Below are 16,551 nucleotides of genomic sequence, written 5' to 3' on the forward strand. Positions count from 1 at the left end.
CAGCAGCGCTCCAGAGGGGCCAGGCACTGAGCTTCTGGAGAGGTTCTGGAGAGGTTCTCAGCGGTACTCCAGAGGGGCCGGGCACTGAGCTTCTGGAGAGGTTCTGGAGAGGTTCTCAGCGGCACTCCAGAGGGGCCAGGCTCTGAGATTCTGGAGAGCTTCTGGAGAGGTTCTGGAGAGGTTCTCAGCAGCACGCCAGAGGGGCCAGGCGCTAAGCTTCTGGAGAGGTTCTGGAGAGGTTCTCAGCGGCACTCCAGAGGGGCCAGGTGCTGAGCTTCTAGAGAACTTCTGGAGAGGTTCTCAGCAGCACGCCAGAGGGACCAGGCACTGAGTTTCTGGAGAACTTCTGGAGAGGTTCTCAGCAGCACTCCAGAGGGGCCATGTGCTGAGCTTCTATAGAGGCCACTGTCATCCACCATGCGCTCCACACAGGCCACCCGGGGTCCTGAGAGCAGGTCCCCAAGATCAGGAGGGACTGGGGCTGCAGAAGTGCAGAGAGGGGAGGTCCCTGCTGGGCAGGATTCAGCCGCCGCACCCAGGCTCAGCGCCTGGTCGGACCCTAACCTGGGGCCTGCTCCTCACCACATGCCTGCCCTGACACCGGCCGGGCCTCACTGACTGCTGGTGCCACGCCAGCCACTCCACTCAGTGGGGGACAGGGTTCTCCTGTGGCATGAGGAGGGTTGAGTCGGGTGTGCTGCCAACTGGCCTGTAGCCAGGGGAGCAGGGGAGCAGTGCTGAGAGCCCCAGCCCCCCAAAGCCCCAGCCAGAGGGCATGCGTGGAGCCAAGTTCAGATGCCACAAGCCTTCGGGAAAGCTGGATGGGAGACGGAGGCTGCCCGACTGTGGGACTCATGCTGTTGCCAACCTGCTGCCCACCACACACAGGTGCTGAGCAGGTGCCACACACTGGGCTGCATTGCTGTGACAGGCAGCAAGTCAGGAGTCCACTGCTCCACGGTGGCACAGCTGGCCTCGTCTTTGGGGGGGACATTAATGCTGTCCCGGGTTGCCCCCTCCCTGCAAAACACAGTGCAGGAAAGATCAGGCAGAGCCAAAGACTGAGACGTGGCAGGTGCCCCCGAGAGGAGCCTGAAAAAAGCCCACCCCCAGGGCCAGGTGGGCACAGGCTGGGTAGAAACCTCTACAGCCACTGGCCCAGGGCACTTGATGTGACTTGGGCTCTGTGGGGACAGTCCACAAGGTGGGAAGGGGTTGGTAAGCTTCAGCAGATGCAGTTGGTGTCCAGATTCCAGTGGCAAGGCAGGGCCCAGGGTCCAGAGGTGGACACAGATATTTAGAAAAGGTGCTGGCTGCAAGGCCCTGGTCAGATCATCCCTGCCACCAGGCCCGTGGCTGCTGCCTGTGTTTGTCTGGGTCTCTCCAGACTCCCACTGGCACTGTAAGGTGCCAGTTCCTCATGATGGCTTCCTTGGGGTTTGCCTTAACCCTGGTGTTATTCAGAACCTGGGGAAAGCTTGCCTCAGTGAGTGCTTGACATTCGGATGTAGTACTTCTGAGGCCAACAACATGCGGAAACAACCTAATAACTTTCTTACAAATAAGCCACTACTCTAGAATGTACAAGGCCGAGGCGTGGCAAGGGTCAGTACGCAGGACAGCGCAGGACAAGCTCAAGCCAGGGAGATACAGACTTTAGGTTCTTTGGCATGAAAACATCTTTATAAAAGTTGGGCTAAATCACAGAGAGGTATTCCTCTTCTGTGTAAGAATTGAAAGAATCTTACTAGAAAATCTAGCAGACAGAAATGGGAGGTCTCCAAGTAACAAGAATGTGGTCAAAGACACATTTCCGAGTGTCATCATTTGAAGACAGAGGGTACGGAAGACAGAAGGAGGGCCGTGGGCTCTGAGGGAGCCAAGGCCAGGCCATAAGGCGTCTGCATCAGAAGCCAAGCTGGCTGTGAGTCTAGCGGAAGAACACATCGCAGATCTCAAGCTCCTGCCAGGGCGAAAGGCCAAGGCAGTGGGAGAAGAGAGCCAGCTGCTCAGGACCAGGACGGAGGAGACGCTGTGAAGGTGCAGAGCTCCGTGAGGTCTCTGGCATGCGGACTCCACCCAGCCTCCTGAGGGACACACAGGACTTGAGTGAGGACTCCAGGCTGCCCGAGGGGTCTGTAGCCCAACACTTCCTCAGAGCAAAACGCAAGTGCACAGAGGAAAGCTGTGCAGAGTGGCCACATGCAGATGGCTGTGGAGAGCTGGCCTCGAGAGAGGACCACGCCAGACTGGACGCTGGCCTGAGGGCATCCAGGGAAGTTCTGGAAGACAGAGAACCAAGACCTGACTCTAACTCCTTCCAGTCCTAGTGGATCCCCGAATGGCTCTTGTGATTAGAAGGAGCTGGGAGATGGGAAGGGCAGCAGCACAGTCTCCCACAGACCTCAGGAAGAGTCTGGAGTTCAAACTCACCAAGTTCAACAAGCTGATAAGCACCTGCCCTTGACACACTGAAGGAGTCAGTCCTGAAAGTCAGGGTCATAACCAATGCTGAACCAGGGAATCTTTAATAGGTTGGTCCTAACAAACCACAAAATCAAGCCTCCAAAGTTCAAGATGATCCCAATAATGTAAATGCCTCCTAGAACACACTCAACACTCTTCAGAGGAAGTTAACCAGATCCAGAGTCCCTCCATGTTCACCACAATTTCCAGCACACAATAAAACATTCCTGAAGAAATAGGGAAGTGTGACTTATAACTAAGAGAATAATCAGCCAATAGATAGAGACCCACCAGTGAGCAAGGTTTCCTAACAGGCAGGAAGGACTTCAAAGTAACTGCAATTGGTGTGTTGCAGATTCTGTAGGCAAAGGGTATAATGGGTGGGATATATTCAGACACGAATGAAAAGTTCAAAAATTGAAATTATAAATTGAATGAGATCGTAAAACAATGTGAAATTTGTTAAAATCAACATGGAGTCAATTGTGCCAACTCTAATAAAAGAAAAGTAAATGAATCCTGGAGGCTGTGAGTTGCCTATAGCAACTGACCCAGAAGACTGCCACATCCCAGCTGTAAGAGACCCTGGCAAACGCTTGTGGAAAGCCCTCCACGAAACACCTGCCCAGTAAAGGTCTGCTCAACCTCAAGTGATGCCACCTTAGTTATTTATCAACATAGCCAGAGATGATTGTTTAAAATTTTCGATGAAATCCTATCATTTCTGTCTTTAAAAATGTCCCTTTGGAGATCCAAGATGGCAGACTAGAGGGAGGCTGCGTTCCTTGTCACTCCGTAACTCCGGTTTCAAGGAGAGGATATCTGTTTCTTGGTGAGGCAGTTTTTGCTGCTTGTCGAACCCCTGCGGTTTACCCCATTAGTCTGCTGTGATGACCTGCAGTCTGCCAGCATATCGATGATTTTTTGAGTGCAGATTGCTCACTGTCAGGCGCCTATCATCCGCCTTTTGCCTTCCTCTCGCCTGTCCATCACCTGCCTTTCACCTATCCATCACCCAAGGAATGACGTTCACCTCCTGATTGTCCGACAACAGTCAGCAAACTGATAACCGACCACCAGTGGAGCACCAGCTGCCTGCTGCTGCCTGGAAGTTCACTATTGCAGTAACTGCAGCTTTGATTACACGTGGCTGCCGCCATTTTGAGACAACAGCCAGGCCCCATAGGACCCCTGGCCGGACTGACTGAGCCCCATCTCCAGGATCCCTCATCCCGACCGATCACTCCGATCACATCGACTGACTGCTCCCTGCCGCCAGCACCCCCAGACCAACTGACTGCGTCCTATCAAAGTGACCCCAGACTGACTGATTGCACCCCGCCTCCAGGATCCTACAACCACCCCAAACACACCCGACCTCCAGGATCCCTGCCTGACCAAGCACACCCCACCTCCAGGACCTCCAGCTGACCACGTCCACACCTGAGCTACAGCTCACCATTTGCCAACACATTTTGAAGCCAGAGCAACCATCTTGGATAACCCTGGAAGCCATAGCTCCGATCTTTGGGTGGGGCAAATCCCATCCTGAGATGCCTGCTGGAGACTTGAAGCTCATTGTCAGGTACCTCTCATGCATCAGGCTGCTGAAGACTGGGAGGTTTCATTAGTATATGACTGTTATATTGTAGATTTTCTTTTTTCTCCTTATTGAACAATTTTAAGTTTTTATTTCTTTACTTTTCTTGCTCTCGTTTCCTTTTGTTTACCTGTTCCCTCAGAGTCTCTTTCTCCCTTTTGCATGCTAACATCCGATTTCTTTTGATTACACGCTCACCCTTTCTATTATCTAGAACTTCTGTATAGTCTTTTCTTATCCCATTAACAACCACATTCTACATCCCTATGCATCCTCTTTGTCCTCCATTAGAAACTGCAGACATTATTGCAAATCCGTTTGTTATACTGAAGATAATATTTGAACTCATTCTGTTTATTATGACAATATTATTATTGTCCCCATAGGGGCTATTTGGTCTAGAATTGCATAGTGTCTGAATTGGGCACTGCTAATATTGATCTCTCCTTAAAGAAAGGGTTTTGGAAACCTATAGGGCCACTAGAAGCCTATAGGAGGAAATCTGCAATACCCCAGATCTGCACTGCTGGAGGGGAAGATACGTGAACAACATGAAAAAACAAGGGAAGAAAATGATCCAAACAAATCTAGATCCTATAGTAATAGAATCCAATGACAGTATGTTAGAAGAAATGTCAGAAAAGGACTTCAGATTATACATGATTAAGATGATTCGCGAAGCAAAGGATGAGATAAGAGAGCAAATGCAGGCAATGAATGATAATACCAATAAGCTGAAAGAGCACCTGCAGGAAGCAAATGATCATTTAAACAAAGAGATAGAGATTCTCAAAAAAAAACCGAATGGAAATCCTTGAAATGAAGGAAACAATAAACCAAATTAAAACCTCAATGGAAAGCATCACCAAAAGATTAGACCACTTGGAAGACAGAATAAATAAATAAATAAATAAATAAATAAAGACACACAATAAAGATAAAATATTTAATCTTGAAAATAAAGTTGCCCAGAGAAGATGGTAAGAAATCATGAACAGAATCTCCAAGAACTATGGGACATCATGAAAAGACCAAATTTAAGAAGTATTGGGATTGAGGAAGGCACAGAGATACAAACCAAAGGAATGAACAACCTATTCAATGAAATAATATCAGAAAATTTCCCAAACCTGAAGAATGAAATGGAAAATCAAATACAAGAGGCTTACAGAACACCAAATGCACAGAATCACAACAGATCCACACCAAGACACTTTATAATGAAAATGCCTAACATTCAAAATAAAGATAGGATTTTGAAGGCCGCGAGAGAAAAGCATCAGATTACATATAGGGGGAGACCAATACGGATAACAGCCGACTTTTCAGCCCAGACTCTAAAAGCTAGAAGGGCCTGGAACAACATATTTCAATCTCTGTAAGAACATGGTTGCCAACCAAGAATCCTATGCCCAGCAAAACTAACCTTCAGATTTGAAGATGAAATAAAATCTTTCCATGATAAACAAAAGTTGAAAGAATTTACAAATAGAAAGCCTGAGCTACAGAATGTTCTCAACAAAATATCCTATGAGAAGGAAATGAAAAACAACAATGGAGGTCAGCAAAGGGAGGAACTACCTTAGAGAAAAACCACTCAAAGGAGAAACCAAGCCGACTTAAAAACCAAAAATAAGCCCAAATGACTGGGAATACAAATCATTTCTCAATAATAACCCTGAATGTTAATGGCCTAAACTCATCAATCAAAAGACATAGACTGGCAGAATGGATTAAAAAGAAAGACCCAACAACATGCTGCCTGAAAGAGACACATCTCATAGAAAAAGACATCCACAGACTAAAGGTGAAAGGATGGGAAAAAACCTACCACGCACATGGACTCAGTAAAAAAGCAGGGGTTTCCATCCTTATATCAGATAAAGTGGACTTCAAGCCAAAGTTAGTCAGAAGGGATAAAGAAGGACATTTCACACTGCTTAAAGGAACCATAAATCAGGAAGACATAACAATAGTAAATATTTATGCCCCAAACAATGGTGCATCCCTGTACATCAAACAAATCCTTCTCAATTTCAGGAATCACATAGACCACAGCACAATAATTCTGGGTGACTTTAAGGCACCACTGTCACCACTAAATAGATCTTCCAAACAAAATCCAACCAAAGAAACCATAGAACTCAATAACACAATCAATAACCTGGACTTAATAGACATATATGGAATATTCCATCCATCAACGAGCGGATACACTTTCTTCTCAGCAGCACAAGGAACCTTCTTGATAATAGACCATATGTTATGCCACAAAGCAGCCCTTAGGAAATGCAAAAAAATAGAGATACTGCCTTGTGTTCTATCAGATCCTAATGGACTGAGAGTAGAAATCAATGACAAAATAAAAAAGGGAAATTACTCCAACACCTGGACACTAAATAATATGCTATTGAATGAAACATGGATAACAGAAAACATCAGGGAGGAGATAAAAAAAATTCTTAGAGGTCAATGAGAACAACGCTACAACATATCAAAATCTCTGGGACACTATGAAAGCGGTACTAAGAGGAAAATTCATTGCATGGAATGCATTCCAGAAAAGAATGAAAAGTCAACAACTAAATGACCTAACATTACAGCTCAAAGCCCTAGAAAAAGAAGAACAGAATAAGAGCAAAAGTAGTAGAAGACAGGAAATAATTAGAATCAGAGCTGAAATCAATGAAATTGAAACAAAAGAAACAATTCAAAAAATTGGCAAAACAAAAAGTTGGTTCTTTGAGAAAGTAAACAAAATAGACAAACCCTTAGCCACACTAACAAAGAGAAGGAGAGAGAAGACTCAAATTACTAAAATACATGATGCAAAAGGAAATATCATGACAGACACCACTGAGATACAGAACATAATGAGAAGCTACTATGAAAATCTGTATTCCAACAAAATAGAAACTACCGAAGACATTGACAAATTTCTAGAGACATATGTCCCTCCCAAACTAAACCAGGAGGACATACATGATTTAAACAGATCAATATCAAGCAATGAAATAGAAGAAGCCATTAAAAACCTACCATCCAAGAAAAGCCCAGGACCAGACGGATTCTCAGCCGAGTTCTACAAGACCTTCAAAGAAGAACCCATTCCAATACTTCTCAAAGTATTCCAGGAAATAGAAAAGGAGGGTACCCTACCAAACTCATTCTAGGAAGCTAATAATGTCACCCTCATACCCAAGCCAGGAAAAGACACATCAAGGAAATAAAATTTTAGAACAATATCCTTGATGAATATAGATGCAAAGATCCTTAACAAAATATTGGCAAACCGTATCCAAAAACATATTAAGAAAATCATGCACCACGATCAAGTGGGGTTCATCCCTGGAATGCAAGAATGGTTTAACATCCATAAATCAATAAACGTAATCCATCATGTCAATAGACTTAAGGATAAGAATCATATGGTTATTTGAATTGATGCAGAAAAAGCATTCGACAAAATACAACACCCCTTCATGCTCAAAACACTAGAAATAACAGGGATAGTAGGAACACACCTGAACATTGTAAAGGCTATTTATGCTAAGCCCATGGCCAACACCATTCTCAATGGAGAAAAACTGAAACCATTTCCTTTAAAAACAGGAACAAGACAGGGATGTCCTCTTTCACCACTTCTATTCAACATTGTCCTCGAAACTCTAGCCAGAGCAATTAGGCAGACTAAAGAAATTAAAGGGATACGAACAGGAAAAGAGGAACTTAAGCTGTCACTATTTGTGGATGACATGATTCTATATTTAAAGGATCCGAAAAGGTCCTCCAGAAAACTTCTAGACCTCATCAATGAATTCAGCAGAATAGCAGGCTATAAAATCAACACGCATAAATCTAAAGCATTTTTATACGCAAGTGACGAAACAGCTCAAAGGGAAATGAGGAAAACAACCCCATTTGCAATAGCCTCAAAAAAAAAAAAAATACTTGGGCATCCATCTAACCAAAGAGGTAAAAGATCTCTACAATGAAAACTACAAAACATTGAAGAAAGAAATTAAGGAAGACCTTAGAAGATGGAAAGATCTCCCATGTTCTTGGCTAGGCAGAATTAATATTGTCAAAGTGGCCATACTACCAAAAGTGCTACACAGATTCAATGCAATTCCAATTAAAATCCCAATGACGTACCTTACAGAAATAGAGCAAGCAGTCATGAAATTCATCTGGAAGAATAAGAAACCCAGAATAGCTAAAGCAATCCTTAGCACGAAGAATGAAACAGGGGGTATCGCAATACCAGAACTTCAACTATACTACAAAGCAATAGTAACAAAAACGGCATGGTATTGGCACCAAAATAGACAGGTAGATCAATGGTACAGAATAGAGGACACGGACACAAACCCAAATGAATACAATTTTCTCATACTAGACAAAGGTGCCAAAAATATGCAATGGAGAAAAGATAGCCTCTTCAACAAATGGTGCTGGGAAAACTGGAAATCCATATGCAACAGAATGAAACTAAACCCCTAACTCTCACCCTGCACAAAACTCAACTCACTATGGATCAAGGACCTTGAAATCAGACCAGAGACCCTGCATCTTATAGAAGAAAAAGTAGATCCAAATCTTCAACTTGTTGGTTTAGGATCAGACTTCCTTAACAGGACTCCCATAGCACAAGAAATAAAAGCAAGAATCAGTAACTGGGGCAGATTCAAACTAAATAGCTTTCTCTCAGCAAAGGAAACTATCAGCAATGTGAAGAGAGAGCCTACAGAGTGGGAGAAAATCTTTGCCACTCATACTTCAGATAGAGCACTAATTTCCAGAATATATAAAGAACTCAAAAAACTCTACACCAAGAGTACAAATAACCCAATCAACAAATGGGCTAAGGATATGAACAGACACTTCACAGAAGAAGATCTACAAGCAATCAACAAACATATGAAAAAATGTTCACCATCTTTAATAATAAGAGAAATGCAAATCAAAACTACCCTAAGATTCCATCTCACCCCAATTAGAATGGCGATTATCAAGAATACAAGCAACAATAGGTGTTGGAGAGGATGTGGGGAAAAAGGTACACTCATACATTGCTGGTGGGGCTGCAAATTAGTGCAGCCACTCTGGAAAGCAGTGTGGAGATTCCTTAGAAAACTTGGAATGGAACCACCATTGACCCAGCTATCCCACTCCTCAGCCTATACCCAAAGGACTTAAAATCAGCATACTTCAGAGATACAGCCACATCAATGTTCATAGCTGCTCAATTCACAATAGCCAGACTATGGAACCAACCTAGATGCCCTTCAATTGATGAGTGGATAAAGAAACTGTGGTATATATACACAATGGAATATTACTCAGTTATAAAGAATAATAAAATTATGGCATTTGCAGGCAAATGGATGAAACTGGGGAATATCATGCTAAGTGAGATTAGCTAATCTCAAAAAAACCAAAGGACAAATGATCTCGCTGATAAGCGGATGATGACACATAATGGGGGGTTGGGAGGGGGGCAAGAATGGAGTAAGGAGGGACTGTGTAGAGGGAAAAGAGGGGTGGGAGGGGTGGGGGGAAGGAAAAAATAACAGAATGAATCAAACATCATTACCCTATGTAAATGTATGATTATGCAAATGGTATGCTGTTACTCCATGTACAAACAGAAACATGTATCCCATTTGTTTACAATAAAAATAAATTAAAGTTTTTTAAAAAGTCCCTTTGTCAGGTGTGGTGGTACATGCCTTTGTTACAACCTGGATCTGAGGTCCCCCAGAGCTCCATGCTCATGGAACATTCAGAAGTGAGATGACTATGCAGTGAGGGCTGTGACCTAATCAGTCCATCCTAGTTGGAATGGACTACTAGGTGGTAACTGCAGGCAGTGGGGTGTGACTGGAGGAGGTAGGTCACTGGGATGTGCCCTGGAAGGAAATTGCAGCCGCTTCCTCCCACCTCTCTCTCCTAGTCAGAAACAGAGCAGCTTTCCTCTGCTGCTGACCTTCCCCCATGATGTCCTGCCTCACCTTTGGCCCAAAGGAATAGATTTGGCCTATTATGGACTGAACCTCTGAAACTATGAGCCCAAATAAACTTTTACTCCTCTAACTTGGCCTTGTCAAGTGTTTTGGTTACAGCAATGCGAAGATGACTGACACTGAAACTGGTACCAAGAAGAGGGGTCATGATCTTGACTAATCAGACCATGTGGTTCAGAAGCATTTGGAACTGGTTTGCAGGAGGAATTTGGAAAAGTTTGAAGATGCAATGCAGGCTGGAGAATGCTTAGAATGTTTTTTTGTTTTGCGGTGCTGGGGATTGAACCCAGGGCCCTGTGCTTGTAAGGCAAGCACTTTACCAACTGAGCTATCTCCCCAGCCCCTTAGAATGCCAGACATCAGCAGAAGAGGGAAAAGGTTCCTTTTTAGTCCCCTAAGACAGCAACAGCTATTAGGCAGCACTTGTTTACTTGCGCCTGGCAGGAGAACAACAGAGAAGCTGTGCTTCCAGAGCGTTGGTCCCCTGACCACCACACCACGGGATGCGTGCACACGGGTTGCAGGGGAAGAGCTCGGCTCTGAACAGCGTCTTCACAGGTCGACTGTGTGGATGAGAAGCAGGCAGGGTTCCCAGCCTTCCAGGAAGCACAGAAAGAGGCCCTGAGCACCGAGCAGGGTCCCAGCAGACAGCTGCTGGTATTTTCCCAGAGTCTGCCCCACCCTGTGCAGAGGTGGCCATTCAGTTAAAAGGACTGCAGACAGGGACTTTCAGGACAGTGTGCCTTGTGGGTGCCTGAGGAGCACGGCCTGCCCGTCTCGCCTGCTCTCCCTCCCTGGTATCCTGCAGGCTGGGCCTGTGGTGCGGCCCTGGTCAGCATGTGCTGTCCTCCAAGGCGGAGGGAGGACAGGGCACTTCTGCACTTCAGGGACTGCTTTGCTTCTCGAGGCTCAGAGCAGCTAGCGGAGATGTTTCTTTATCCACATGGCCGTGCTGCCGCGTCCTCAGAGCACTGGTGGGAGCAGCCTCGGAATGCACGCAGAGAGCTGAGGACAGGGCTGGGAAGGGAGGCTGACCTCAGAAGGGGCTCACGGGCAGGAGGAACTGACATCCCACAGCACTGGGGGGCCGCAAGTCCACCATGGGGCAGGAGGCCAGGCGCTGGCCCCTGCGGGGCTCACCCAGCCCCCCGTTCCAGCTCCTTCCCCTGGGCAACTCAGATGAAAAGCAGCCTTGGCTTCGTGCCTGGCGGGTGGCACATCCCATTAACCTGGGGAAGTTTTGTTATCAGTGGTTTATTAAGCTGGAAAGCACAGCTGAAGTCAGACCAGGGAAGTTCAAACTACTCCACACGCGCCTGGGAATTGTCAGGGGGCCATGCTGCAGAGTGAGCTGACCTGTGGGCGTGTCTTCCCATCCCCGTGGCCCTTCTCCAGAGACCACTGCAGGGACCACACTGGGGCCAGGCCTCTCCCACAGCATGAGACAGTTGCTCACACTCACACCCAGCTTGCTGCCCGCCACAGCCTCACTTCACTCGGCAGAGAAGTGGACCAGTTCACTCAGGGCCACTTCTCTTCCACGTGATGCAGGCAAAACTCTGGGACGTCTGGTTCTCAGACTGTTGTGCCCACTCGCCGTGTGAGGGAAACACCACGGAAACCAGAGGGCTTCCAGAGCCCGCGCCGCAGTGTCTGCATTCCATGTGGCCCCTGTGCCCATCCTGCGGCCACCATCCATCCATCAGGTGGCCCGAAGCCCCGTGCCACAGCGTCTGTGGTCTGTGTGGCCCCTGCAGCTCTGTCCAGGGCACGAACTGACCTCAGAACCCAGCGTGTGGGCATGGGGCTCCCCTGAGAAGGGCCCTCCCCAGGGCTGGACATTCCCAGGTGTTTCACATTGTACCATCAGAAGGAAAGCCTTTGAGAAACGAGCTCAAGGGGGGGGTGAGAGCGCCACCCTCACAAAGAGGGTCACACGCAGGCTTCCGGTGCTGCCCCGTGAAGGGCCCCAGCAGCACGCTTGGTCTGAGCTTCTCCCGCCCCAGGCGGAGCAAGCCGGGCAGTGCGGGGTCTGGCCAGGCTGGCCGAGGCTGCCCCGTGTGGTGGCCTCCTCACACTCGCGGCATTCACAGCGGGCTCTGCGGCATCTGCGGCCGTCCCTCTTTCCTCTCCTGCCCACACACAGAGCAAGGCTCCAGAGGGCCTCTGAGGAGGGGGAGCTATCCCAGGGAAGAACCCAGGGCCACCAATGGGGACACACTGGAGGGACAAACACTGGAGAGGAGGCAGAGGAGCAGGAGAGGGAACACTTACTCTGTCGCTTCCCTCAGGCTGCAACACGCCCACCACCTCCCCTGCGCTCACCTCTTCTGCCCGCTGCCCCCTTACCTCACCTCTTCTGCCCGCTGCCCCCTTACCTCACCTCTTCTGCCCGCTGCCCCTTTACCTCAGCTGCTCCTCCAGGGCTGTGTGGCCCGAGGCCCGTGCTCTGGGCGGCTCCTCCTCAGGAGCCACTGCTCAGACCCTGAGGTAGGGACCTGCCTGATGGACGCATCCTCCTAGGATGCTATCCTAGCACAGAGGGCAGCGACAGGCCTTCGCCTGACCATCCCTCAGACAGTCTAACAAACCCTTCAGGAAACACAGCAAGCAGGGGAGAACCAGGGCCACAGGCCACACAGACCACTCAGCTCCAGGTGTTGAGGCTTTTCCAGCCAGGACGTCCATCTTCCAGGTAGGAGAGATCACTTCTGAACTGGTGGACTGGTCTTTGTTATGGTATTTTAACCCCTCTTTGCATCTTCCTGAGCATTTTGATGAAAATTTGGGAGGAATAATAAGGTTGTTAATCCTCTGCCATGTGTTCTAAGGTTCCCAAAAGTTGTATTTAATAACCACTTCCTTAAGGATAATTGAGTGGACCCAGAATGTATTTGGACAGCAAACATATGCCTAACCAGGTAAAATCAAGGCAGTCAGCCACCCTCTTAAATCCAGATTAGATCAAATGCAATTTCACAAACAGGGATCTGGGGAGGAGAGGGGTGAGTGCTCCTCCACTCAGGAGGCTAAGGCAGGAGGACCACAGTCAAAGGCAGCCTGGGAAACTTGGCAGGATGCCGTCTCAAATGCAGCAAGGGCTGCTGTGCACAAGGCTCAAGTTCCATCCCCAGGCACACATACAGCCTCGGCATCCCGCGCGGCAACCTGTTACGACAGGGTTCGGCTCTGTTTTCACTCAGTACCTGCTGTGTAAGGCAGGGCACAGGCCCTGGGGACAGACCCGTAAGGACAGGGAGCAAAGAACACTGGCTTCATTCACACACATGATGAGTCCTCTAGAAACAAAAGTGATTTCTAAACAAGAAGATTGAAAAGGAGTGTCAAGTGACCAATCAGCCCCTGGAAGGAAATGCAAGGCTCTTGGGGGTGCAGGCTTGGGCTCTCCAAGTGCAGGCCAGCACATGGACTCCTGGGGTGCTCTGCAGAGACTGCCTGACCACACCGCCTTGCTAGAGGGAAGCTCCCGGGGAGGCCAAGGCCAGGCGGAGGCAGCCTTCCCTCTGGGTGCCTCCTTTGGTGTCCTTGCTCTGTGGCATGCCCTGCTGCTGTCATTAGCTGGGGCTGCAATCACGATTCTGCATCCAGCCATCTTCTTTCTGGACAGGCCCAGAGGTGTCACCAGGGAAGGTGTCACCAGGGAAGACTGTTGCCACCGGACCTGAGGCTGAGCAGGTCTATTTTGAGGTGGGGGTGTAGGGGCAAGAGCCCTAGGCGTCCTCCTGCGGAGGAGGCTGGGGGGAATGGCTGGGCCCCAGGCTTTTCTTTTTTCTTTTTGCGACCTTCACATTTCTGGAGGGCTCACAAAGCATGACATGGGACTCTGAGGACGCGTTCAAGGCACCCCAGCAGGTGCACAGCCACAGGCAGGGGCACACCATGCCGTCCGCATCCCTGCAAGTGGCCACAGGCCACACAGTGACTGCAGTCTCAAAATGGTCTTCCCAGGCGCCCCAGCAAGGAGCTCAGGAAACCAACGTGGGCCTCCTGCACACACCTCCACCGCCTCGCATGGCCTCCTGGGAGGCGGGGCCTCCTGGGCCCCTTGCCAGGGGAAGCAAGGATCCTAGAAGAGCTGCAGGAAAGGAATCAAGGAACCCGCTGGCAAGTCAGGAGGTTATCAGTCCTGACTTTCACTGAAGCAAAGCACGCGACTGAGTGTGTGTGGCTTGGCACCAGAAGTGGCTCTCGGGACCTGGGACAGCCACCTGACTCAGAAGCACCACAAACTGGATTCCACGAAGGTACTCGCTGAGCAGTCCAAAGGCCTCCCAGGTAGAAGAGCCATGCAGAGGAGGGAACGAGGAGGATGGAGGAACTGCAGCAGGTAGCAGCCTGATTCTCAGATACAAGAGAGAGGAGGCTGCAGAGAGGGAGGCAAGATGGACTCTGAGGCTGGAACTTGCCCACGGCACCAAGCCAGGACTCCAGATCAGTCGCCCAGCAGCTGCAAAGCAGAGCAGTCTGGTGCCCCAGGCCTCACGGCACCTCCACCCCATGCCTGGGACACAGGCCCAGAGGAGTGACCGTGCTGTTTCTACACACAGACGGCATCTCATACCAAAGCATAATGCGGCTCCGCAGGTGACATTCAAATAATGCCAAAAGACGATGCCCAAGACAAGCTTGAGGAAGACACAGGCCCAAGAGGTCATTCAGGGAGTAACTCCTTTCAGACGCGTTTATCATTTTATGACACCTTAGAACCTAGTCTATTGAAATACATTTTCATAGTAGACTATTTAAGATCTAGTGATAAATGTGATGATATTTTACAGTTATTACACAAATAACTAGAAATACTCTCAGAAAAGAGCATACCAGACTTAACTTGACATTTCCTTTGAAATTTAGTATATACTAAAATATTCGTTTGTTTCTCTTCCAAAATAGTGACTTATTTAAGGGGAATACAGAAAAAGCTCTTGTAAAAGAAATCATGTACAGAGCACACATGTTCTGTGCACATGAACACACGACGTGGAACCGTCCAGGGTCTGATCACATGCTCTCAACGCAGGTCTTGCAAAGCGCTGCCCTGGATGGTGTCCTCAAGTGGGCAGGCCTCCCTCCTTCCGCAGGGCTCCCTGCAGGAACAGACGCAGTCGGCTGTGCTCATCTGCCTCTGGGCTTGTCCACTGCCTCTTCAGGTACTGAATGTCGACCGTGCCAGAGGCCCTGGCAAGCACCAGTGCCTGGAAGCTGCCACTGGCCTTCTCTGGCTCCCCCAGGACAGTCATGGCCACCAGGCTGCAGGGAGAGGGGACATGAGCTGAGAAGCTGGTGCATAGCACAGGCTGGCTCTTCCCAGGACAAACAGAAGCACAAATTCTACAGTGTCCATGGTCAGACCAGGGAGAGAGTGAGGAACCCAACGCTCGCGCAGGCACACATTGGCAACGCGGCCTGGCCCACCCTTGGGGAGGAGCTGCAAGCGGCCAGGCTGTGGACACACCTGGGAGCCAGGAAGCCTGCCTCAGAAGGGCGCTGCCCTGCATCTGCTTCCTGGGCGAGCACCCCCCAGCACGGCCCCGTGTGGGGCCAGGGGAGGAGGCAGATGGGGCTCATGGGGTCCAATCCCCACCCATGGGGTCTGCTCTTCTGGACACGTGGGACTCCCAGTCTGGGGAGCCCTGGCGCCTCAGTCTCTCCCCACCCCAGTCTCAACAAGTTCAGGGTCACAGCTCACAAAGCTGCACATGTAGCCAGACGGCCCGGAACTCGAGGCTATTCAGTTCAGCTTCCCTCCTGGTACACGGCCACTCCGTCCACCATCAGGCGCCACTCGAGCAGCCTGGGGTTCCCTGGGCCTGGTCCTGCTCGCACAGTCCCTCCTCCACACCATCCCCATGCTAAGGCCTTCTCTCTCTGCTGACCAGTTTCTCTCTTTTTTATTTTTTTACTTTTACAGACTGCATTTTGATTCATTGTACACAAAAGGGGTTCATCTTTTCTTCGTTTCCGTGGTTGTGCACGGTGTGGATTCGCTGTGTAAGCAAGCACACGTGTGCACGGGGGAGTGATGTCTGTCTCATCCCACCTTTTTTCATACCTGGCCAGTTTCTTGATCGGGCCTATCTCAACTCTCACCTCCTCCCCATGCCAAGAGACTCTCACACACTACCGAGTGCTAATCCTTCCTGTCACCAGTGGGAAGGTGCCCAGTCTCTCCCCAGTGACCCCTGGGTCTCTGCTGGCCCAGTGTCTCTCCAAATCCAATCCTCCCCCTCCCCTTCCTGCTTCCGGCACCTGCAGCCCCAAGACTGCTGGGCGATCTCTCCCGTTGCCTCTGGGACACTCTCCACTCACCTTTGTCTGGTTCACTCCTATCTATCCATAAGATTTGGCTGGGTGCTGGCATCCCCCAGAGGCCTTCCAAGACCCACTCCCTGTGCCCAGATTGCATCAGGAGTCCCACAGCATTCTGGGCATATCTCC

At 49.1% G+C, this 16,551-nt stretch overlaps 1 protein-coding gene across 8 annotated transcripts in view; it reads right to left on the bottom strand.

Moving 5' to 3' along the window:
- Nucleotides 1–13,867: 13,867 nt before the first annotated feature.
- The window catches only part of DYNC2I1 (dynein 2 intermediate chain 1), a 78,612-nt gene continuing 75,928 nt past the window's right edge, over nt 13,868–16,551 (bottom strand). For all 8 annotated transcript variants that reach the window (XM_079150648.1, XM_079150647.1, XM_079150649.1 and 5 more), the window contains one exon: nt 13,868–15,363. In XM_079150648.1, coding sequence (XP_079006774.1) covers nt 15,165–15,363 — 199 coding nt within the window. In that variant the 3' untranslated portion in view covers nt 13,868–15,164. The remainder of the gene's footprint in view (nt 15,364–16,551) is intronic.

Source organism: Sciurus vulgaris (assembly GCF_902686455.1).
Source record: "Sciurus vulgaris genome assembly, chromosome: 8".
NCBI lineage: Eukaryota > Metazoa > Chordata > Mammalia > Rodentia > Sciuridae > Sciurus > Sciurus vulgaris.